Source organism: Mustela nivalis (assembly GCF_964662115.1).
Source record: "Mustela nivalis genome assembly, chromosome: 3".
In the NCBI taxonomy this organism is placed as follows: Eukaryota; Metazoa; Chordata; class Mammalia; order Carnivora; family Mustelidae; genus Mustela; species Mustela nivalis.
In genome coordinates, this window is record NC_139022.1 from 121,348,878 (window position 1) to 121,373,100 (window position 24,223).

Genomic DNA, 24,223 nt, shown 5'->3' on the forward strand with positions numbered 1-24,223 from the left:
CCATCCCCAAAAAGAAACTATAATTTTAGAACTCAGCCTCACGGGTAACCAGGAATATTCATGGATCACCTGGGAATATTCTTAGGCATACGTTCTTTGTTAGCAACATGTTGGTATGCCACTTTAATTTTCTGTGGCTAGAGGCGTCTCTCTGCATCTACAACCTCCCAAGATTACCTGGCAGAATAGAGTCATCTGCTTTCAGACCTGTTGATGGCAAAATCAAAAGAGAGATGATTGTTTCTTCTCATGGGAAACTTCCAGATGGAGACTAAAAGTTAATCTGAGCATTTCATTATTCAAGCACATTTCATTATTTAACTTGCACATTTTCTTCCTTCCAAACAATTAGACTTCCTTTTAAGTTCATTTCTATTTACTTTTTATTCAGTTCACTTATTCAGGTGAATAGTAGAACAGCATGTACCTTGTACAAAGCCCTTTGTGAACCGAATAATGATAGTCATTATGCAGCATTGCTTTTCAAGGTGTAAAAGCTCCTTCTTCTTGGACCTGTTTTTTGTGATTTTAATCTCTTCTGCCATTTTTCTTTGAGTCTTTCCACTTCTCTATATCCTTTTTAAAGGTATGATGGCCAAAGTTGGACTCAACATTTTTCAACCCAAATATACAGCAGTGAGACATATTTCTAAATTCCCTACAAAAACTATTGAAAATTATATTACATATTTTTAATTATTCAAAAACACAAAACACATGATCAAATGTTCTGTCCTTCTTTAAAGTCATTGTTATAACATGTAAGGTACATTGACCATATATTGGGGCATAATTCCCTGTCTTTTATGACTCAATTTTAAAAACGTATATTAAGAAGCAAGGATCTTTGGCAGTAAATATATTATAGACTGATCAAAATTAATTGTGGGTCAGCAGCTGAGAAGAATGCTCTGATAAGAGTATCATATAAGAGGGTAAGAGTAATGTATAGGATCAAGGAAGGACCACGTTTCGATCCTGGTTGTCTAACTCTCCTGAAGTACAAATTGTCCCTAAATTCACATACTGGCACTGAAAGCCCCTACTAAACTAATTCTCCTAATGGTACCCCCCTCCCCGTGTTCCCTAATTGTTTTCAGCATGTGGTCTATTGTAATCTCTAGCTCTTTTCTCCACTTCTCCTGTCTTTCACTGGAAATTAACCTCTGTCATTTGTTACTAAATATCGTTTTATATAGATATGTGATTTCATATATGGAGACTATTGACATTCCCAACATCAAGGTAATTAAAAATCATATTTCCATGACTTGGAATATTCTCAACCTTGCATAGTTTCATGTCTTTGGAAATTTGATGAGGTTAGTCTTTGTACTTTCACCCAAGAAATATTTTGAATGAAGTGAATTCTGGGACTGATCTGGGTAGGTAGGAAACATGGAGCAGATCTAAAATTTTAGTTCTCACTGAGAACTCTGATGTTTTAGCCTACATAGATGTCAGAATGTTACAAAATGCAAGAATTCCCCCCCAAAGTATATTTTCAAACTTCAAAAATATCATTCAACAAAAATAAAAATGAGTTCCAAAACAATGAAGGAGGCTTAGAAGGGAATTTGTGACATTTTCTGAGACTTTGACCTTTCAATAGCAGCGGGCCCAGCTGTTTAACTGCAAGGCAAGTGTTGTGGTGCAGTGATCTCAAAGAAAGACATTGACTGTGCCTCCAGTGTGTATCTTCCTCTGCAGGCAATAGTAGGGGGGATGTGTGTGTATGTGCCTGTGAATGTGTATGTGTACTGTCTCCAGTGGGCGGAAACAAGGAGATGTTAGACTGTGAGCCCACTGAGTTTACCGCTACAATGTATACCATTTCCAGATGGGATCTTACACTACTCATTCTACAGATGACCACTTGATTTGTTGGGTAGCTAGTATGGTATGTTTATTTCATAGTTTCACTCATTTACAGCTTTTAAAAAAATATGTATTGCTTGAACAGGGTTTCAGAGCAGATATTTCCTTTCAAACCTTTTTAAAAAAAACCACAAATATGATTGAACTATACAATCACCTTCCACCTCTTTTAATTCCCTCATTCCCATTAGAAACATTTTGTTAAAAGCTCAAGTGATTCCACCCATACACACTAAATTGGGAGAATTACCAAAAAGAGAAAAAGAATGAGAGCTTATGGTACAGAGGGTTATAGAAAAGAGAAGCCATGGTTTATTTCTGAAAGTAAAGGTAAACACATGCATTTATTAAAAAAGGAAGCTGAAGAATTAAAGATGGAAAGATTCTCTTAATGAAGATTGAGTCTGAACTGAAGCCTTTATCATGACACACGGGCAAATCTCCACTTAATAACGCTGTAGGTTGAGCTTGACCGAGGGGCAAGGATGCAATAATGTGCTTCTTGTGTTTGGGTGAGAGGGATGGGACTTGGAAAAGCTAGCTCTTCTGCACATAGGTTCTGGAACAAGTCCCATTGTTACTCAGAAAGTTCAGGACTCAGGACCAACATTCTCCTACTCATGCAGGATAAGCTACTCCAAGTAATCCAGCTAGAAGGATCGGGGTTCCAAGCAAGGCCAAGCTTACTTGTTCTAGGCCACTTGTTTCTGGGTAATGCAGTTCATGATCTAATAAGCATCATTCCTGATCACTAGAGCATAGGAATAAGAGCTCCTCTTGGAAAGATGCAGGAGATCCGCTGCTGGGAAAGTGCTGCTCGGTGTCAGAGAAGCAGGTAGAAATGAACTCAGTTCTGCAAGTGTTGATGGCAACAGTTCAAAGTAAGACTCCTTAGAATCAGTGTTTAAAAAAAAAATCTTCCATCTTCATCCCTGATGTGGGTAAAGGACTTTCGCATTGCTGAGGACTGATGTACATTTAATAGTTAAATGATAAGACATATCCAGTGGGGGAATAAAGCCCCAGAGCTATTTCAGTTAAGATTCAGGGAAATGCATTATATCTTAGAAACAAATTTATGTTAGAGATTATTGACCCATTAATGTTTTCTTCATTTACATTTGATTTTTCAATGGTGGAACTTATTGGGATTTGGGGACAATTCTGCTGTGGTATTAAATACTGTATTAAAAACTCATCTTAGTATTGAGTTAGTGCAGTGACTTCCAGCGAATTGACTTAGGCCCACATTTCATTTTAATCAAAAACAAAAACTAGAAAATGTTACTCCCTAAATAGGTAACAATGCATTTTATAAGCACTATAGAGAGTTAGTAAATAGCATGTATGATTAATTTAGAAACAACCACTGACACTTGAGGGTTACTCAATACATATAATAGTTTCCTTCTCATTTTTTATATGAAGTAAATGCAGACCAGGGAGCCACTGAGCAAATAGTCAACTCTGAGTAGGTTAGTAATCTTAGGCTCCATGGGGATGTCTTTGGTAAAGATAAAAAGGGAATGAGTTGATGTTTCTATTACAAGACTCTGTAATGCTAGGACTTCTGCACAGCTTAAATAATGGTTGGGGGAATAGTCTTTGAGGAGAAATGCTCAAATGTTATTTTAGTCACTCGTAGTTCTATTGGGTTAGCACACACACTTGGCTTAGAATCCCATTTACATCATTACCTTGTTCTGTTGAAGAACCACAACATGCAAACAATTCATCGTACTCTCAAAAATACATGTAGTACGCCCAGTAAAACACATTGGCTAGCATAAAAATCAAAGGAAATAGTAATTTGGAATATCGATCAACATTACTGGGGTTTTGAATTGTGAAATAATCAACAATCCTGCCCATCTTATCTCGGAAGACAAACTTGAACTTGTCACTGGTTTTCATTGTCAAGTCACTATAGTCGACATTATCACCAGAAATTTCAATGCTGGCAAAGCTGATCTTCCGTTTAAAGCTGGAGATGGAACTGTTGATGATGTTAGTAATATTGACTTCTTCTACTTCCTTTGCCGTCCCCTAGATCATAGACAATGTAGTTAGCTTGAAAGACTTGACTTAGCAAAATAAGTAGCTAGACATTTAAATACTTAGAAGTCTAAGTATTAAATAATCAGGTTTAATAGAAAGTGGCACTGAATGTCTCAGATATAGGCCAGTGGGCCAGACTTGGCAGTTTTGTTATCCTTCTTAAAGGCACCCATCCCTAGGTCATCAGCTTTTATACTGTGGAGAATAACTGTTGCCCACTGTTGCTATGCAGAGCTCTGTGCTAAATGCTCAGGCCTTGAAGTTAGCTGGTCTGGGTTTGAATTCCATTCTGCCTCTTGCTATTATGAAATCTGAGTTACCTTAATTCCTTTAAAACTTGGTTTCCTTGCCTGCAAAATGGTGATGTTATTAATACCTACCTCATGAAAGGGATGGGAAGATTAAATGAGATAAATTATGTAAAGCATTTCGTAGGTGTTTGATGAATTCCATTCTGTCATTGGAATTGGGAATTCCAATGTCATGGGAATTCATTGATTATGAGAGATAATAGAAATCGGCAGTGTTTAAAAGTCTCTGCCACACAAACAGAAATAGTGATGCTCCCTACAGTTCTGGGGAGCTGTCATTTTCCAAAATGCTTGGAATGGACATAGCATGTGGGGAGCGTAGTGAAGTCAGAGAGAGCAGACTTTGGATCCTTGGCCAGGCTACTTACTAGCTGTGAGGTCTTAGATGAGCCATCTCACTTCTCTGAGTGGCAGGTTTTTGAGTAGCAAATTTGGAATAACAGCGGTGGTCCTCTGACAGGCTGTTGGGTGGACTGAAGGAGATGTCTAGCACATAGCAAATACCTTGTAGTGGAGCTATTATTCTACACAGCAAAAGGAGGGTTTTTGATGACTTAGGTAAAGGATTTTAGTAGTTCTCCAGTCCTTTATTGCCATTCTACCAAATCCAAACCTTTTTTTTTTTTAATTAACTATTGACCCCTTAATGAAGCCTACAGGGAGTAAAAAGAAATGCATATTCTTCTTTGGCTAGTACATAGGCTCATTTGTCTTTGGTATTGGGTAATATGACTGTATGAAACATTGTTCACATTAGTTAGACACAAGGGAACAAGGCCACTGGGTCTTTGGGTTATTCTGATTCATTTCCTCACCATTAGACCCTGTGTGGTCCTGGCACTTTGCTGGAGGTGGGCATCTGCTCTGTGCTGAACCCTATCACTTTCTTGCTTGTTAGCATGAGCTTTAGTATACCAGTGTTTATCAAACTGGACTTCCAAAGAACCTCAGGGTTCCATAGGCCTGGAGTGAACAACAGTTAAGAGCATGGCTATTGCCCACCACCAGTGAGAATAACAGATAAATGCCAGGCTTTGGAGCTAAGCAGATTCAAGTTCAAATCCTAGCTCTACCTCTTCATCTACATCTCATGGGACAAATCACTTACTCTCCCTGTAACTCAGATTCCACAATTATAAAAATGGAGATAGCTTTACTGGGTTGTTATGACAATTTAAATGATATTTGCAAAGGGCTTGGAAGTACGTCTGGTGCATGTAAATGTTCAATTGCTAATAACGATTATTATTATTCTGAGAGCTGGGCCACGGTGTTTCACTGCTAACTCAGATAATGGCAGTCTTTCCCACTTAGCAGAAATATATGCTAATTGAGAAATTTGCTGCAATTTATTTTCCATACATTTTCCAGCAAACCATACTTGTATAATTTAAGAAAATAAGAATGCAACAAAAGAATTAAATAGTAAATACTTATTAATCTGAAACTTGTAAGCAGCTGATCACGTCTGGTTTGATACTGGGTTTTTCATGGATGCTTATTCTTGTGGTTGTGATTTCATGTTGCATACAGGCAACGGTTATTTTCTGCTAGCAGATTAAACATGTTAATATCCCATCGTACTTGATGGAAAGAGCAGTCTTTTGCAAAAGGTGCCATGACTTCCAGATGACCCCATCTGAACAAGGATGAGTACTGCTGGAGCAAAGTGAATCACTTGGGGATGGGAACCAGCCAGGGTCATCTCTACTGATCAGCACAGGGCAAGTGATGAATCATATACAGGACCTTCAAAATTCTTACCCTATCTTTGGCTGCCATCTGCTGTAAGGAGCTGTAGTGGGCAACTGCATATTCCAGGAGCGCCCCAAACACGAAGCTAAAGCAGATCCCCAGGTACACATCGATGGCCTTTATGAAACAGTTGGTATTGGGAAGAGAAGTGCGGGACCCGATCATCAGCGTTGTCATTGACAATACAGTGGTCACTCCTGGGAAAACAGGCAGGCAATGTTCCCACATCAGTGGTCTGTGAACCTTTCACCTCTGCCTGGCAGACTGTCACCATTCAGGAGTTGGCAAAGGGGGCAGAACTCAGAGATGGAACAGCTTATTTTGAAAAAGCTGTGATCTGCTAGCACAGGATTGATTTATCCATTTTGAATGGATAGGAGTGATAGGGTTTTCTAAATGTTTTACCTTCTGTTTTCCCACTGGAGGGAGGTGTTCAGTAGGCAAAATAACAGGTAATAGACCATCCAATCACAATTCTCTCTTATCACTATAAAACATGTTTGGAAAGGCACTGTCTGTCTCTTTCTCTCTGTAAAAGATCTCTCAAGAAACCAACTCCTAGAAGCATCATATGAATATCAGTGGGAAAAAAAGAAAACTGGTAGAAGGTAAAAAGAAACAAAGTTTTTTTTTGTTGTTGTTTTGTTTTGTTTTGTTTTGTTTTTGTAACCCCAGTTCTTAGAAGTCTCCTGTTGGAGCTGCTTACCAATGCAGGTTCTTGCAGGAACTGAATCAAGGGAAATCCAAAATGAAACCCAGGATAACACCACCAGGAAAGTGGAAGGAACATAGGTTTCCAAGATGAAATACAGGACATTCCTCCGAAGCTCAAATTGCAAGACCAGTCGTGTGTAATTTCCTGATTGGGTAAAGAAGAGATAGGAAATCATGTCTCCTCACACAGCAGAGTGCTTTCCATATGGGACATTTAATTAGCTATATTCACATTAATTTATCTGTTATTCACCAAAACCTAGTTAAGCATGTACTGTCATTACAGTTTCAGTGGGAGAAACTGCTGTTGCATAGAATGAGATGTAGAGGGGTGCTGGTACCCCCACCCCTGATCCTTTTCTTGTGCCTTGCTCTGTGCTAGTATTCCTGCTGAATTATACCTGCTGGTTTCCTCGATGTCTACCTCACTAGACTCCGAGCCCTTGGGGGATGATTTCAATACTGGGCGTGAAATAGGTAATAGTGTCAGGGCCAAATCCTCCTGCCCTACCACACTGTGGAGGGGGTTCCTGGGCGCCAAAGAGATAAAGTGGAAAAGAGATGGTATTTCTGACTCAGAATGCAATTCAGTTATTTTGCTTTTGTACGCTGCGTCTCATGAGTCACCTGTTTCCTGTCGCGATCTGGTGACCAAGGTGAAATACCGTTGGATGGTATACTGAGCAAGCCGCAGGTTTTCCAGCCCACGCACAGAGTCGTTCCCTCTCAGCCAGCTGAACTCCACGTCGTTTCCATCATAGCCCCCTGGGGAGGAAAACAGTGCCCTGGTCAGTGCAAGAAGGTGGCAGAATGAACTGGACTGGAGACCACTACAATGTGTGGGCAGAACGAGTTCTGTCTTGATAGTGAACCCATGTGAAACCTGGTGTGATTTCTCACATGCAACTGAAGGGTCTTCCCAGAACAGGATGACCAGCTAGGGCTGTTTGCCATCAGTCAAAAACCAGCTCTGTGCTAAGCATCCCACAGACTTGGTAGGTAATAGGCCTCTAGGATGATATTTATTGAACTCATTCCTATCTGTGAACACACACAGCCCTAAGCTCCACAATGCCTTTCAGGACAGTCTAGTAGCCCCTGCCGTGTTCTCAGTGACTTTACAGTTGGTCTGTTCCTATTTCCATGTTGGCATAAATGCAAGCACAAAAACAGAAGAAGACAAGAAACCTACAGCTAGCTCCTATATTGATGTCTGTTAACTTAGGCATTCGATAAATCTCAAGGCAGTTTTACTAATACAGTTCATAATAGTAATAATAGCTACCTTTTATGAAACATTTATGCTAAGTCTTTTATACACTATGTCTCTAATGTGCTCACAAACTTGCAAGGTGGGTATTTCTATATTTCTTCACTAAAAATTTTTTTCTTTACAGTTTTGGAAATTGGGATAGATCTCAGAGTTGATACATACATACATACATACATACATATAAAGTTGAGCGTACATTTTTTTCCTAAAATGTTACTCAGTAAATGCTGTGCCTTAGAATAGAGGAACTGTAATATTTTGCCCATTTTATACATGAAAATTCACAGATTCAGAGAGATTGCCTAACTTTCCCAGGATAGCAAAGCAAGTTAAAAACAAAGCCAGGATTGTATGTTCAGGGATAAGCAAATCAAAATCACGGTCAGATACCACTTCACACCCGTAAGAATGGCTGTCATGAAAAGACAGACAATAATCAATGATGAAAATGTGGAGAAGCTGGAACGTCGCCAGCGGGAATGTAAAATGGTACAACCACTTTGGAAAACAAGTTGGCGGTTTCTGGAAAACTTGAACATAAATTTACCATTTGATCCAGCATTCCACTCCCAAGTATCTGCCCAAGAGAAATCAAATCACGTCCACAAAAAACTTGTAGACAAATGTTCATAGTAGCATTATTCTTAATAACTACAGGGTGGAAACAAGCCAAAGGGAAGTGTACTACTTGTACTCTTTCATATGGAAGAACGAGGAATAAAGCAATAAAAGGGAACAAAATGATACAGTCTCCCAACATGTATGAGCCTCAAAAACATGCTAAGTGAAGGAAGCCAGATGCAAAAGACCACATGTTGTATTGATTCCTTTTATATGGGATATTTTTTATACGGACAGAGACAGAAAGTAAAGTAGCGGTTGCCTGGGGCCTGGTGATGGCAACCGGAGACAATGTAAATGGGCAGAAGGAATCTTCTCGGTTGATGGAAAAGTTCTAACCATGAAATGTGGCCACGGTTGCACTACTTGACAAATTTACTAAAAATCTTTGAATTGTACATTTGAAAGGGCTGAATTTTATGGTATGCACATTTTACCTCAATAGAACTGTTAAAAAATAACTCTTTGAGTCAGATACTATTATTTTTCCTCATTCATTGATAGGGAGAGTGGGGGCTGGAGAGGTTAGTTCTAGTCACCCAAAGCCACTGCTAGTGACAGGGAAAACCCATTGATCCCAGAACCTGTCATCTTAAACATGGAACTATATCGCCTTCATTTTCCCAGACCACTCGGAGATGGGACCCAGTGTTGGGACTAACATTTTGTTAAGTCCTAGCCTGTGGTACGCACTGTTTAGCCATGGCTGTCTTCCCCTCCACAGGGCAGAGAAGTGGTCATGAGCTCTTAGAGTTTTTCCAGGTAAAAATTGTCTATGAGCTTTCTCTCAGAAGCACCCCAACATTTACTGTCCAATTTAGCTGTCCAAAAATGCCTAGGATCCCCAAGAAATAGAAAAAAGTCTAAACAGGTGAATTTTACAAGCTTCTACTTGGACACTTTACTTTTATGACCATTAAATGCTCGTAATCATTACATTATCACAGCTCTTGTGGGATGCTAGCAATTCTTTCCTAGGGATGGTGTTCAGGAAAAAACAACAACAAAAAACAACCCTTGGTGAGGTTTCTGTACCCAAATAACTGCCAATAAACACTCAGTGAAAGCTTCCTCTGCTCACTGGGGATGGTATTCGTGCAAGCCAAGTGTTGAAGTTTCCAGGAGAATCTCACTCCTGGGATTTGAGATGAGCAGAGCCACACGTGGAGGGCAATTACTTTTTTCCGTGTGGGGCTGAAAATGAGTTCTCTTTTTGATAACCTCAAGTTTTATTCTGCCCCAAATAGTTGTATTGCTTTAAGGAGGTTTTGTATGCATTTAATCAATAGGGTAATTAATCTGTTTGTCTGAGTCTTTAATTAAACGTCTACCTCTGAAAAATGACTGCCACCTCATAACGGTTGTGCTTCTTGGATTCATGTCCTCACGTCAGAAATGCCTGCTGATCCCCAGTGCTTGACTATGGTTTTTCCTCCTGGTACAAGCCATCCCTGGATGCCTGAATGAGGCATCGTTTCTTCAGGACACCTGTCGCGGGTACCACTTTCCCAAGTTTGGTGGGCATTTCAGAACAATGGAGATTTATTCAACAATGCCATTTGATATATATCAACTTAGAATAAATGCTCATTCCTCATCATAGATCTTCAGAATGCAGTTTAGATGCTCCTCATTGTTGTGTTAAGCCATAGATATGTATATATATATACATATATATCTATATATCATACACACACACACACACACACACACACACACACAAACACCAAGCAACTTCTTTTCAAAGTTGGAAGCAGTTGTGCAATCAGTGTCAATGACTGCTTTCACCAGTTACCAATTTTAACCTCTGCTGTGTTCTGGCTTCTGTGCCTTCTCAGATTCTGAGTCCCACTCCTTGTCCTATAGACTCCCACTTCCTTGGCTGTCCTGTCTACTCTCAGGTAGAAATATTCAGTGCTGATGCACAGTGGTCCTCCCCCAAATGATGTAGTGTCAGAGGGCTGTCTTTGCGAGGTCTCTAAATCTCTCTGGACAGACACTCAGAAGGGCTGAATCAACACCAAGAAAAGAAAGGCTGCTGTGTGTTTCTTCATGAATACACGGCTCTAAGTCAAGTCACCCAGGAAAATCATCTTGGGGGCCTGCAGGATATACACTCACAGCTTTCCAGTTGCAACTTGCATGTCTGTGTGTCCATGGGGTATTTCGACAGGTCCATGTTACACGCAACAGTCGTTGTGATTCTAAAAAAGGAAAAATGGGCTCAAAAGGAGTGATCTGGGGGAAAGGATACATTCTCTTTTAAGGGCCACTCCAAGGGTACTCTGACCTTGACTCTTACAGTGAACGTGTGACTTGCAGCCTGCACTCAAAACAATCCTGAGGTCTTCTGTACTACATAACCCCTTTGAGCTGTGGTCAAAGCTGGGGTCCAGAATGGAGGAAACTGGAATGTGGACAGTGAAGAGGCAAACTTAGAACATTGCAGAGGAGCATTGCTCTTTGGTTTGACATGCTTTTGCACCCAGTTTTTTTTTTTTTTAAGATTTTATTTATTTATTTGACAGAGATCACAAGTAGGCAGAGAGGCAGGCAGAGATAGAGAGAGAGAGAGGGGGAAGCAGGCTTCCTGCGGAGCAGGGAGCCCGATGCGGGGCTCGATTCCAGGACCCTGAGATCATGACCCGAGCCAAAGGCAGCAGCCCAAACCACTGAGCCACCCAGGCGCCCCTGCACCCAGTTTTAAAATGTAATCTTCATGACAAACCCAGGAGGAGCTAGAACAGACAGCACTGTCACTACCGTCCCCATTTGACAATAGACTCAGGCGCTTGCCTCAGCTCACACAGCTCCGAGTAGCTGGAGCCGAGGTCTCCTGGCTGGAGATCAGCATTCTTGGAGGAAGTAGAGGATGCTGGAAGGTCCCAGACAATGTGGCTCTTGGGGACCAACACCTAGAGACATTCACTTAATCATCAGCAAAGCCCTCACAGTGGAGATTTCAATAGGCTGACCTTTATCTTCCTTTTTTTTTTTTTTTTTCCAGTATTACATATTTTGACCAAGCATCATTTTTATTAAGTACTGTGCTGGCTTCTTGGGGAAAGTGAAATGATGCATACACGGTACCCACCTTGAGGAAGCTCACACTCATTTCAGGGAGACAGAGAATGACAGAATGACAATATCTACCATTTTTTGCATGCTTACTCCAAGCCAGTCCTGGGTCGAGGTGCATCTCATGCATTATCCCTTTGAATTTTTACAACAGCTTTATGAGGTAGGAAATATTCTTCTCCTTTTGCTGCTGAGGAAACTGAGGTTGAGAGAGTCCAGCAACTTCCCTCAGGTCACAGAGCAGGGACAGAACAGGAACTTGCCCCCAGATGTGTCTGATTCTAGAGCCAGGCTGTTAACCATTATCCATAATCCTTGCGCAGGACAGAATGTATTATGTGCATAATACAGACAGAAGAAAGATTTGTACAGGAACAGGAAGGGGGACATTAATGTTGACTGGAGTTGGGGGTCAAGGGAGAGGTCTAGTTTGGCTTCTTGAAGAAAGGGTTGGGGCTTTGGTTTTTGCCAAATTGAGGAATGCCAGATGAACAATTCCAAGATTCAGTTTATTGGCTAGCTCAGTCTTTGTTGCATAATATCAGCTTCTTACTTGGGATCTACAATAAGTCCCATGAGTAATTGGTTTCTGGGCTTCTCCCCAAAGACTGTGGGGGAAGGTATGTTGGGTCCTTGCACATCCCTTGCACAGTCAATGATGAGCCTTTCCTGTGGGTTGCCTCTTGCTGCGTCTAGGGAGCACCTTGCTTATTCTAGCCAACCCGCCGCTTGATGCACAATTGGGTGGAAGGAAATTTTGGCCTCAGGGATTTGGGGAAGGGACCAAGGAGAGCCCATGACTCCAGATGGCAAAGGCCTTGGGGCACTGCAGTTGGCTTCTCTGCAGGAAAATGCCTCAGCCAAGGAGAGATGCATTTTAGGACAACCGTAGCTCCACTGAGCCCCATGAAAAGAAAATCCCTGACGTGGACCTACCTCTCGGTCACTCTTGCTAGTCCCATTATTCCCTTGCTAGCTTTTTTTTTTTTTCTTTAAACCTTTAAGAATAAGCTCAGTGTTCTGTGAAAGCCTCCTCTAGCACCACCCTAAACCACTAACTTACTGCCCAACTTAGCTCCCTGCCCCCCCACCCCGCCGCTGCGATGCTGTTCCTTTGTTTCTCCATCTGCATCAGGACAATGTGTCTCATTCAGCTCTGGATTCTCAGTGTCCATTGTGGGTCCTGGCACAGAGCAGCATTTGGGAGCCACTTATTGAGCCAAACTGAACTGATGGAGGGCCCTTCTGTTATGGGGACAAGAATCTAGGAAGGCAGGAGCATGAGAAGGGCGAGACCTCAGGGTGCTTATCTGAGTGCTGTACAGAACCACCAGGAGATATTTATGCCTTTTCTTCCTGCCATTTCCCCATTCTGCCCTGAGGTGGAAGGGACCCAGTCACCTGAGAGCGTACAGGACGGTGCCATTGGAGAAGAGGCGAATGAGCCTGTTCCCCACAGTGACCTCGTGGAGGAAGGACTTCTTGGATTCCACAATGTAGGTGTCCGGCACCCAGAGGAACTCCACGAGGCGTGCATCCAGAGTGAAGCTCTTGTTGCCTTCAAAAACCAGCCGCTGGTCTGTCCAGCGCTGTCTGAGGTATATGGTGGCCGTGTAGTCCTAGGGGAAAGCCAAGTGGTAGAAATGGATGTTGGGGGTTGGGGGGGGGAGACTTTGAAAATGGAAGGAAAGGGGTGAATCTTACTCCCCTTCCAACCTTGATTTAGGTCAGGGGTACAGACTGTAAAGTCTTATTCTTGAGGGAGCGGCCCGGAGCAGTAAGAGAAGAAAGCACCTCATTTATTCTAGACAATAACTCTTACTGCCAAAAGGGAGCTCCACAGGAGCATGTTCAGGGCCTTAACTTGCTTGCCCTCTGTCCCAAAGGCCTGACCAAGTTGCTGAAGGTTTTGGTGAGCTAAGCGCTTAGGTCGTCTAGAATTTACAAGGAAGGCAGAGCAGGACACTGTGGGCAATCTGCCTTTAGTGTCACTTTGTCTTTAATGGTTTCTCTCTCTCTCTCTCTTTTTATTTTAAAGTTTTTGTTTTTGTTTTTGTTTTTTTTAGATTTTATTTATTTGACCGAGATCACAAGTAGGCAGAGAGGGGCAGAGAGAGAGGAGGAAGCAGATTCCCTGCTGAGCAGAGAGCCCATGTGGGGCTCCATCCCAGGACTTGGGGACCATGACCTGAGCCCAAGGCAGAGGCTTTAACCCACCGAGCCACCCAGGCACCCCCTTAATGGGTTCTCTTAAGTGAGAGGATGGTGGAGAGCAGTCATGTGATTGTCAGCTGTCAACAGCTTAGCTTCTCTTCTGCTCTGGGAGGACCCATGTGATATTCAGCCTTCCCCAGTGTACTTCCATTCTCTCTCTGGTTTCAAATGTACCCACTCCAATCCCTCATCTTTTCCCTCTTGGCTCTTGAATCTACTTTCCTTCTGATATGCAGAAGATCTGTTTTACAAGAATCTTCTGCTGCCTTGAGTTTAGGGATAGGTCTCCAGCTTCTGCCATTCCAAGTGCATGGGGGCGGTGGGTCTCTGTTCTGTTTTTGAGTAGGTAGAAAGTGCATCCCCATAAAACATAAGAAGGGCTCCTCAGGGGGAAGATGAAGAGTTGCACTTACCATGTTACTCTCTGAAATACTAGAAATACTTGCAATGTCCAGAGTCAGTGCTATCTGAACTGGTTCTCCTAGGAATGAAGAAAACACCAGAAGGACTTACACAGAAACACAAACACATTATGTTAGCACAGTGCTTTAAAAATTAGGAAATACAAAATAATACTGGCCTATTGGAAAATTTTAACCACTCTGAAAGTATATAAAGTGAAAGGAAAATTTCTATCCTCCCCTTGTCAGGAAGAACCACTGTGTAGAATGGAAAAAAAGTATGAAAAAATTTTTGTATAAAATGCACAAATATATAAATAGCTTAACATGTAAGAGAGACCACCCTATGTTCACAAGTGCATATTTTAGAGGATGTAGTGGTATTTGCTACTTTTTTCTTGGAGGATGTTTCCTGTGGTGCTTGCAAGAGACAAACTGTTTAGAAATGTAGTATGAGATTTGGAAATTTATGCACAGAGATCTTTTTTCCCTCCCCTCAACTAAGTAAATTTACCACAAGATGGCATTCAAGACTGCTCATGGTTGAGCTCTTGCTCACCTCCTGCCACCTCCCTCCTCTTCCTTTACTCTCCAGAAAGCCTAAACTATTTAGAATTCCAGAACCTTCCCCTGTGATCTGGTTTACAGATATTGGGCCTCAGGCCACACTCCTCAGAGTGCTGGTCTCAGCTCCTGAGAAAGAGGCCTTAGGGCCACCATTCTCAGAAGCCAGGCCAGAACAAGTCTGTTTCTCCTCAGACTGTAGATGTGAAAGGAAAGCCCAGGGGTGAGGAAGATGTGAGTTCACAGCTAGGAAAAGTTACTGAATCTTTCAGAACTACAGTTTTCTCCCCTGTGAGTAAGGCTAATGCTAATGACATCATGGTGGCATCAAGAGGGTTAAATGAGATTAGCAAGTGACAGCTTCTTTACAGGGTGGTGGCAAGAGGAAATACTTGAGAAGAAGGTGATCAAAAATAATGATCTGTACAAAGTCCCAGGACTGTGTCTGTCACATAATAATAGAGATTCAATACATGGCACTCGCCTTCCTTCCCTATCACCTCCGTAATCCTAGCTAATTCTGGAAAAGGAACAAATTTACTCACCAGGTGAATAGCTGCAATAGCTTTCACTTGAAATAAATAAGTTGGGGTGCCTCAGGGGACTGTGACAATGAATTAACCGGGAAGAGGAGAGGTGGAATTCAAAGGAAGCTTAAAACCATCTAATTGCTAGGAATCATACAAAGCAACCTAATTATTAACTGAAGGAAACTAAGCCATAGAATGTAGGTAGGAATTTGGAAAGGGAGTTTTAAAACCAATGCAATTAAGAATAATTTAGCTAATACTTGGTGTTAATATTCAGTGGAAGAGTGGGAGACTGGGAGGACAGACCCTGGAAGGTGATGAAGGAGCACGGCGCTAAGTGGCTTTCTGCCCCTCGAGGCAGAAATTAAGACAAGGAGCTTAGAGTTAGAGTGTTTGAATCCCATGCCCACCACTTGGTAGCCGTGTGACCTTGAGCAAATTGCTGAAGCTTTTTTGCTCCAGTTTCTTTTTTTTTTTCTTAAAGATTTTATTTATATATTTGACAGAGAGAGATCACAAGTAGGCAGAGAGGCAGGCAGAGAGAGAGAGAGAGAGAGAGAGAGAGAGGAGGAAGCAGGCTCCCTGCTGAGCAGAGAGCCCGATGCGGGACTCGATCCCAGGACCCTGAGATCATGACCTGAGCCGAAGGCAGCGGCTTAACCCACTGAGCCACCCAGGCGCCCTGTGCTCCAGTTTCTCACCTGTGAAAGAGAGCTATTTGTGTCTACTTCTGAGGGTTGGGTTGGGAAGGTAACAGGATCTATTTTTAAGTGTCTGGAGCACAGTGAGCAGTGGGTCAGTGTTATCTGCTCCCTGAGGAACATGGAGAACAGAAAGTGCACAAAAGTCCACTCCACTGTGCTGTTTCATTTGCTTCCAGCTAGTCCAGTCCGGACCTTGCTTCCTTTGGCTTCTTTATGGACCAGAACTTGCTTTCTTCCCCTTGAGTTATGACAGTGAACTGTGCCACCAGGGGGCAGCTTCCTCCTAGGAAAGAGGTCAAAGCTATTTCCTGGACTGTGTTCCTAGGGCCTGCTTACACACCTGCACTCTGGCTACCTCATCCCCTGAAAACCCTATGGAGGTCTTGTCTCTTAAGGACCTCAAGTGGGCAGACATTACAGAGAACATGGTCCCTGTACAGAATCCCAGGCTGCCACATACGGGTAGGTTCCTTTAGAAGACAGATTGCCAAGGTCTTGGGGCCTGTGCTTTCCCCTTTTCAGCCCCTGTGGATCTGGGCCTCACACTCCTCAGGTCTACCCCGAATTCAGAATGGGCACTTTGCCCAAGAACCTTGCCTCTTACCGACCTGTGAACAGGCAACAAGAAGGGCAGTATCCTGGCCTAATTTGGGGTTTGGGAGGCAGAAAAGTTGGACCTAACCAGGGTGTACAGACTCATTTGCTTGTCATTAGTTTTAAGCTGGGCCTGAAGACCAGGGGATCCTGAAGCCTTCCTAGATTTGTTAACTTGGGATCTCAAGTCTTTATTATGTGGCCCTGAAAATGGTTTCTCTGATCTCCAGCTGAGGTGGGTGTAATTGGGCCAGCTGCTGTGCCCTGAAATCTGTTACGGCACATGCTCTGAGGCCATGCTTTACATGGCTGTGCCCCACCAGTGCCTGAGTGTGGTGGGGATACTAAGGCACACTGGGCCTGGCAGGCAGGGGAATGGGAGACTCCTCTGATGGGAACCTGGGCTCTAGGTCTCCCTGGAGGCCCTTGCAAACACAGAGAACTGCACCATAGTCTAAGACACCTGTGCCCAACCTTCCTGCCCTCCCTCTCTCCTTCCCCCACGGTCAGCTTTCCCCTCTTCCCACCCCACATTCTGTCAGAAGTATTGCCCCAATAAAAATCTTGCATGGATAATCACCTTTTGGTGTCTGCTCCTCAGAGGACCTGCACTAACCCACTAATCCTAGATTTGACCAGAGAATTTTATCATGTGAGGGGAGGAGCAGGAAGAAAGGAAAGGGGATTAAAACAGACCCACGCACCCTGATGACGTGGCAGGCGCCATGCTTCGTGTCACCCACTTCGTCTCAGTCCGTCCCCTCTGTGAGCTGGGAGATATATCCCCATTTTACAGAAAGGGGGCAAGCAGTAGAGACAGGAGCCAAATGGAGGTTTGCTCAACTCCAAGTCTCTTTCTAACACTTTATGCTATGTAAGATGACACTAGCATCCACTTTTGTCAACCTCGTATTTTATAAACAGAGACTGAGACCCTGTGAGGAGGTATGAGATTGGCTTCATTCCCGCCCTCCTTGCCTCATTCTGTCACCAAGTACCAATTGAGATCTTGCTCTCTGCCAAGCGCTGGGCTGCTGCTGGGGTTAGTGAGGTAAATAAAGCAAGACCCCCCTCAAGGGGCTGCAGCCTAAAACTGAGGCAGATGTAAAACAGCGGCATTGCTGGTACCGCCAAGTAATGGCTATGATTTGGAAGCATGTTCAAAACAAAGTATGAAGCATGGGCATGGGGCCTAAAGGAATCAGGGCTGGCCTCCCAGAGGAGGAAGCCTTTGATTTCAGACATGAAAAATTGGCATTTTGCTAGGGAGTCAAGTTGGAAGAAACCATTCTCAACAGATAAATAGTCTCAACAAAGGCATGGAGCCCAGGGAAGCCGAGGAGGTCAGGGAGCATTTGGGGCACACTTGTGGCAGGGCAGAGTGGGAGGAGTTGGGCTGGCAACACTGGCAGATGACAGAGGCTGGACTGGGAAGGCCTGGTGTGCCAAGGGGCTCTGGACTCTTTGCAGAGGATGCTGGGACATAGGCAGGTGTTCTGAGCAGGCAAATGGCCCAGGCATGTCATCCAGGTGGCACAGTTGGGGTTAGCCTTGAGTGACCAGGTTGAAAGCTAGAAGGCTGGGTGGTGTAGTCCTGGTGAGTTCCTTAAACACTGGAAGTGGGGGCAGAAGGAAGACAGTATGTGAGGGGTTGTTAGAAGCTCTGGTCCCCTCCTTAGCGGGGATGAGGATTTCTTTATCCTGCAGGTTGAGAGGCAAAGCACATTCAGGAAAGTAGTGTGAAAATCAGTGGCTTTCCTCACCCTTCACTGCTCATCCTTAACAGGTCACAGACCAGAAAATTGGTTAACAGGTCAACCAAAACCTTCTGAAACCCTCCTCTGCATATTGCGTCTGTTCTGGTCCTTTTGAATTAATGTCCTGGATGGACAAAAAGGATGACTTACCACCAAAATTGGGCCTGAGGAATTTGTTATATCCTGCTGTGAGATTCTCAAAGCCTGGCAGGGAGAGCTTGTCACTTCTGCTGACCTCGAGGTTGAACTGATTCCCCTGGATACATATCCTGGAAAAGAAAGTGGGTATTGGTGCATGTGCTTGTTAAGGTGTGAATAAGCATGTAGACACATTAAACTTGAGTTTGTGTTTGCATGTATGTGTGTGTGCTGTGCCCACGTACCAGCGGTGACTTTCCCAGAGAGAAATCTCTAATTTTTGGTTGCTAAGTTAATATGTCCCTATCCTACTCCACTTTATTGTCTGTTTGCCATACATCATCAGAATGCTGAGGTAATCTGGGAAACCCTTCAAGTGTCTTTAGAAAAAAGCACAAGGGGTTCATCCATCTATGACCATGTTGGAAGCTTGAGTTCTCCAGATGGAATATACAGCAGGAAGTTACGCTGTCTGGGTGTATCAGGAAGGTGGATAGACTAGGCTTTATCTTGCCATTGGTAAGTTGGAGGACCTGCCACCCTTCCTACTTCATGCATATATGCAAAGCAATTCACCAAGGTCATTGTGAGGCAGCAAACTCACCTTGGAGTGAAGAGACTCAGACATACGAAGGTCAAGGGGAGACTGTATTTCATGTTGATAAGGTGCTCATGCAGAGAGGGACCAAAGTAGAAATCACCTAGGGAAACAAGATGGGAGAGGTGACCCAAGGGGCTCACCTGCTCCAAGCCCAGCTCCATCCCGTGGGTCATCAGCTGCAGTATTTTCTCAGAATGTATGGGGAGCAGGCTCTTTCCATGCCATTTGGTTATAGTTCCTATTCCCTCCATGCCATCCAGGAATGACTTCATTTTGGAGGATCACATCATAAATCCAACCCAAATAAAGTCTGACACCTTGTTTAGAGAGTGGCTCAGAAGCATCAGAAATGCAGCCAGTCAGTCATCCTTGCCTGTGTATCTGGAGAGCCCCAAGACTGTCCTTTCCCTGTCCTTATCCTGATTTTGCCAGGAAAGACACCCCCAACTGTGTACTCACCCCGACAATGCCATTAATCCAAGGGTGTAGGCCTGTTAAGCAGATCATGTAGACAGGAAATGAAAACTTCCCAACAACAAACAAGCAAACTTCCCAAGAACCTTCCATGTGCCAAGGAATACATCAGATACTTTCCCAAGAATCTTCTCACTCCACTGTCACCGTGCCTTTGTGAGGTGGGTATGTTAATCCCGCATGGCAGTGAGGAAAGAGAGACTCACAGGTCACTGTGAATATCAGAGGAAACTTTGAGCCCGGGCTGGCAGCCTTGCAACCATGATACTGGCAGCTCTCCCAACCTCCCAGACCTGCTCTCTGGGTGTTCTGAAGCCATTCAGCCGGTTGGGTGAGTGAGCATCGGGTATGCGTGAGGATGCTCATGGAAGACATGGCCCAGGGGCCTGGTCTCCTCAGGTGTTCCTCCTGAGAGAGCAGCCGGCAGCCAGGCTGGTGAGCCTGTGACTTGTCATGCTGGTGACAGCAGAGTGGGGGTTCTTGGGTGCGGCTCAGGGCCTGAGCTGAGGCAGGCAGTCCCAGGGTGGGTCACCCCTTCCTCTGTGGCAACCTCTGTAAACCAGGCGACCTTCAAAAGTCTAGCCATTCTGGGGCTTAAGGTGCCATTCAGCCATTAAGCAACTAATATTAATTTTACTTAGAAAGCACATACATGCTCATTGTAGAAATGAAAACAAGATAGAGAGGGATAATTAAAAGTGTAAGTCCCAGTGATCTGTCAATGTAGGTTCATCAGTTTAATGAATGTCTCACTCTGGTGGGCGATGTGATAGTGGGGAAGGCTGTATGTGGGGTGGGGTGGGGAGGCTCAATTTTGCTCTGAGCCCAAAATTTTCCTAAAAAAATAAAGTGTAAAAAAAAAATCACAAACCCCATCCCTTCCTCACCTCTCTCTAGTCTCACATCTCAACCAGTTGTCTCTTAACAGTTGTGCATTCTATGCATATATTATTGTGTATTTATATACATCTATAGCTGCATGAAGACAAAATTAAAAAATAAAATTCAGGTGATGGTGTGCATTTTTTGATATTTACTTTTTTTGCTTAATAATGACAGCCAACATTTCTTAAATACTTAAGGCATGCTTACACTCTGCTGAGAACCTCAGAAACTCTTACAACAACTCATTGAGGTTATTACTACCATTCTCCTCATTTTACAAATGAAAAAACTGAGGCTTCAAGAGGACAGGAAACAGTCCCAAGGTTGTAGAGCAGGTGAGGGACAGACCTGAATCCTTCTAACAGCTACCCCATGACACTTGCTCTTCTCCAATGCCAGCTTCTCAGTCCCTACAGACCTGCCTCATTCTCTTTAATGGCTCAAGGTATTTCGTAAGATCGGAGTGCCTGGGTGGCTCAGGGGGTTAAGCCTCTGCCTTTGGTTCAGGTCATGATCTCAGGGTCCTGGGATAGAGCCCCGCATCCGGCTCTGTGCTCAGCAGGGAGCCTGCTTCCCTACCCCGCCACCCCCCACCACCTGCCTGCCTCTCTGCCCACTTGTGATCTCTCTCTCTCTGTCAAATAAATAAGTAAAATCTTAAAAAAAAGGTATTTCATAAGATCAATATACCAACATTTATATAACACACACCCTGCACATGGTACTAAGTTATTTCCTCATTTTCTACTGTTACAAAATCAGTAATGACATCTTAGCACATATATAAGCTCCTGGAACTCTGCACTCATATTTCTCTTCCTCAGCCCTTTCCCTCTCATCTTTTGATAAGTCAACGTCGTCAATCTGCCAATGATCATATTCAAACCTTCTTCCTTTAGTTCATCTTCCAGTCTCTATCCATTCCCCTGTCCCTGGCATCAAGTTTAACAGGGTCCAGGGAGTGGCTCCCATGACTTCCCATCCCTTCATTCAATTTTCCAAAGGCTTAATTAACAAGCTCCTCCTGGGAATCAGGCATGTGGGAGTCATCCCCAGAGCTCCCGTCTAGTGAGAGAGAGGAGCCTAAGCAGTGAAGTGACACAGTGTTCCCTGAGACTGTCCTATACCAGGGACTGAGGCAAAGGGGTACATGGTGTACAAAGGAAGCAAGTGGTCAGCTCCATGGCGGAAGGGTGAGACAGTGCCAGGATGGAAGTCTTAGAGAGAAGATCACTAGATTCTTGAAGAAAGTGTTTCCATCTGCCAGGTGGGCCGTCCAGATGCTGGGCAAAGATAGGGAGGCTTGCCCACCAACACTCTCCCATCCACTTAGGCTCTGTCTCTCCCCTCTAGCCCATGGCCCCCTGTGACTTCTTCCTACTCTGTTCTGACTTAGCTTCATTCTCATTTTGGGATATTCTTAAATTCTTCCTCCTCTTATGGGAAATTGAATTTATGAGGCAAGTTGGAGAACAATCTAGCTTCAGCTCCAAGTTTCCTATTGAATCGTGTTTCTCTATGTTAGGGACCTGGGCCTCTGAATCTGCTCCATGACATCTTGTGTCTGAAAAGCTTTGCCTACACCAGATCTGGAAAAATGTTTCCATGTGACCTTGCTTGATCTGGTCAGATTGTTGAACAGGTCTCATTTTATCTTAAGGAAGAAAAGAGAAGAAGAGGAAGCCCCCTAGATGCTGTGCTTGGCATTTAATTGCTTTTAATTCTCATGACCATCAGGCCCAGTGGGAGTGAATTTCTAGAATCTCAAGTTGGTGAAGGGATTTGGCCAAGGCCACAAAGCAATTAAGTGTCATGATTTGAATCCAGGTCTTCCAGGCCCCTGTTCTTTGCATTGCATTTAGGAAGAGGGCCCCAGGTCCCACAGTGAATTGAATTCTGCTTGACTCTGGTCCTTCTTACACCAAACCCACCTCTGAGAGAGGGTGCTGCATCCACACTATGTCCCAAATGGCAACCCAACAGTGCTGGTGCCTTCAGCCTGCATGGCAGAAGAGCCAACCGCCAAGTGATGGCTTATGTATCTGCCTCCCTGAATGAAGGCTCTGGCCACCAGTGCTGACGCAGACCCTGGGAATGGCATTTGGCAGCGCCACATATTGACCCACCAGAGGGGAGTGCCCTGAGGGGTTGTCCCCAGAGCTACAGGGAACCTGGAGAGTCCAGCTGGATCTAGCCCTTCCCACCTGCAGGGAACACGGTACTCAGAAAGTCTCCAGATGTTCCTGAGTAGAGGCAGCCTAGAACTTTTACCCTACTCTGATGGGTTCTCTGCCAAGATCCCTCCTCTACATAGAAAGGTTTGAACTTTGGGTTGACACACCTGAGTCATTTAACCTTTCAGAGTGTGGGCTTTCCTATCTGAGAAATGGGAACAGAAAGCCCTCCATAAATACTAATTTTCATTCTCCTCTCCCTTTGGCATCTTCTATGGGGACTTCAGGGAGCCCGCTCTGACCATGAGAGCCCAAAGCTCAATCTCATCTAATACCCATCCGCTGCCACCCAGGGCAGGAGCTAACTGTAGTGTCCTTTTGAGGGCCCTCATTTTGGCATCAGCTCAGGAAGGACAGGGTCAAGACCTAGGACTGCAGGGTCACCCAGGTGTCAGATGGCAGCTTTTTCTGGACTGGCTCTAAGAGGCAGAGGTAATTCCAATATGCGCACATTTCCATTCCCATTCCCAGAATCTCCATCACGCAGACAGTGACCCCCAAACTTGTCCTGCTCTGGCCTCCTTCCCATGCAGGCAGAGTCCCCTGACTTCTGTCACTTCTGCACAGACATAATCATTTGTTGGGAAGTAGGAGTGGAGCCCAAATTAGGTCGAGGCAAGGAAAGCATTAATGCCATGGGAACCTCCTTAAGAAAATCACAGCAGGTGAAGTTGTGGTGTGTGGGGGGCCCTGGTTGACAGTGCAGAGAGGAAGGAGCTCTTGTGGCTCTAGAGTTAAAAGAAGCTCTAATCTTGACTCTGCCACTGACTTTGAGATTGTGTTGCTTCTCCCTGAGCTTTAGTTTCCTCCACTATAAAATGGGATGGTAATCAACAATTTTCAGACAGTGGTGAGACCTGATACAAAGTAGGTGCTCAGCAAATTCTAGGCCCAGCCACCTCCTCGCTCCTAACAGGAATTGTATCTGAATTTCCTTCCCTTTCCTCCCTCCAAGTACTACAGGGCCCAGCAGTTTTCTTACCAGGATGCCACCGAGGCTCTGTTAGAGCAGGTCCTTCTGGCCTTTGGGCTGGGCATTCAGGCAGAACATGGTCTTCTGGGTCCCTGAGAGTCTTATCATCCTCAGCCCTGATGTGCTGGCTGCAGGCACATGGCCACTCTCTGATGGAGTAGCTATCCCCATGGGGAAGACAGAGCTGCAAGACCGGCTAGGCAGAGAAGTGGGCAGAACCTTCCATGGCTCCTCCCTTGGGTGGAGCTCTGACCTGGTCCCTGGTGCTTGTGGGACTCACCCAGCTCCTGCTATGACTACTGGCTGCCAGGGCTTTGATTCAGAGTTGGTGTCTTGGCTGAGCTCCTGCACCACAACCAGCAAAGAATCTTGAGATCAGAGACCCATGAAAGTCCAGGACAGTGGGTGACCCCACCCACCATGCCTGGAAGATGGGTCCTAGGCTCTGAATTTTGAGGACACTTCT

The 24,223-nt window shown here is 44.3% G+C and overlaps 1 protein-coding gene across 1 annotated transcript; it reads right to left on the reverse strand.

Annotated features, from left to right (window-relative positions):
- Nucleotides 1-1,880: 1,880 nt before the first annotated feature.
- Nucleotides 1,881-23,967, reverse strand: GABRP (gamma-aminobutyric acid type A receptor subunit pi). Its single transcript, XM_082726144.1, has 10 exons — nucleotides 23,767-23,967; nucleotides 19,195-19,291; nucleotides 18,603-18,721; nucleotides 14,316-14,383; nucleotides 13,090-13,307; nucleotides 10,732-10,814; nucleotides 7,344-7,481; nucleotides 6,709-6,861; nucleotides 6,012-6,199; nucleotides 1,881-3,924 (listed from the first exon to the last, which is right to left on the reverse strand). Exons 2-10 carry the CDS (start codon nucleotides 19,245-19,247, stop codon nucleotides 3,622-3,624), a joined length of 1,323 nt encoding a protein of 440 aa, XP_082582270.1. The 5' UTR covers nucleotides 19,248-19,291; nucleotides 23,767-23,967; the 3' UTR covers nucleotides 1,881-3,621.
- Nucleotides 23,968-24,223: the final 256 nt, after the last annotated feature.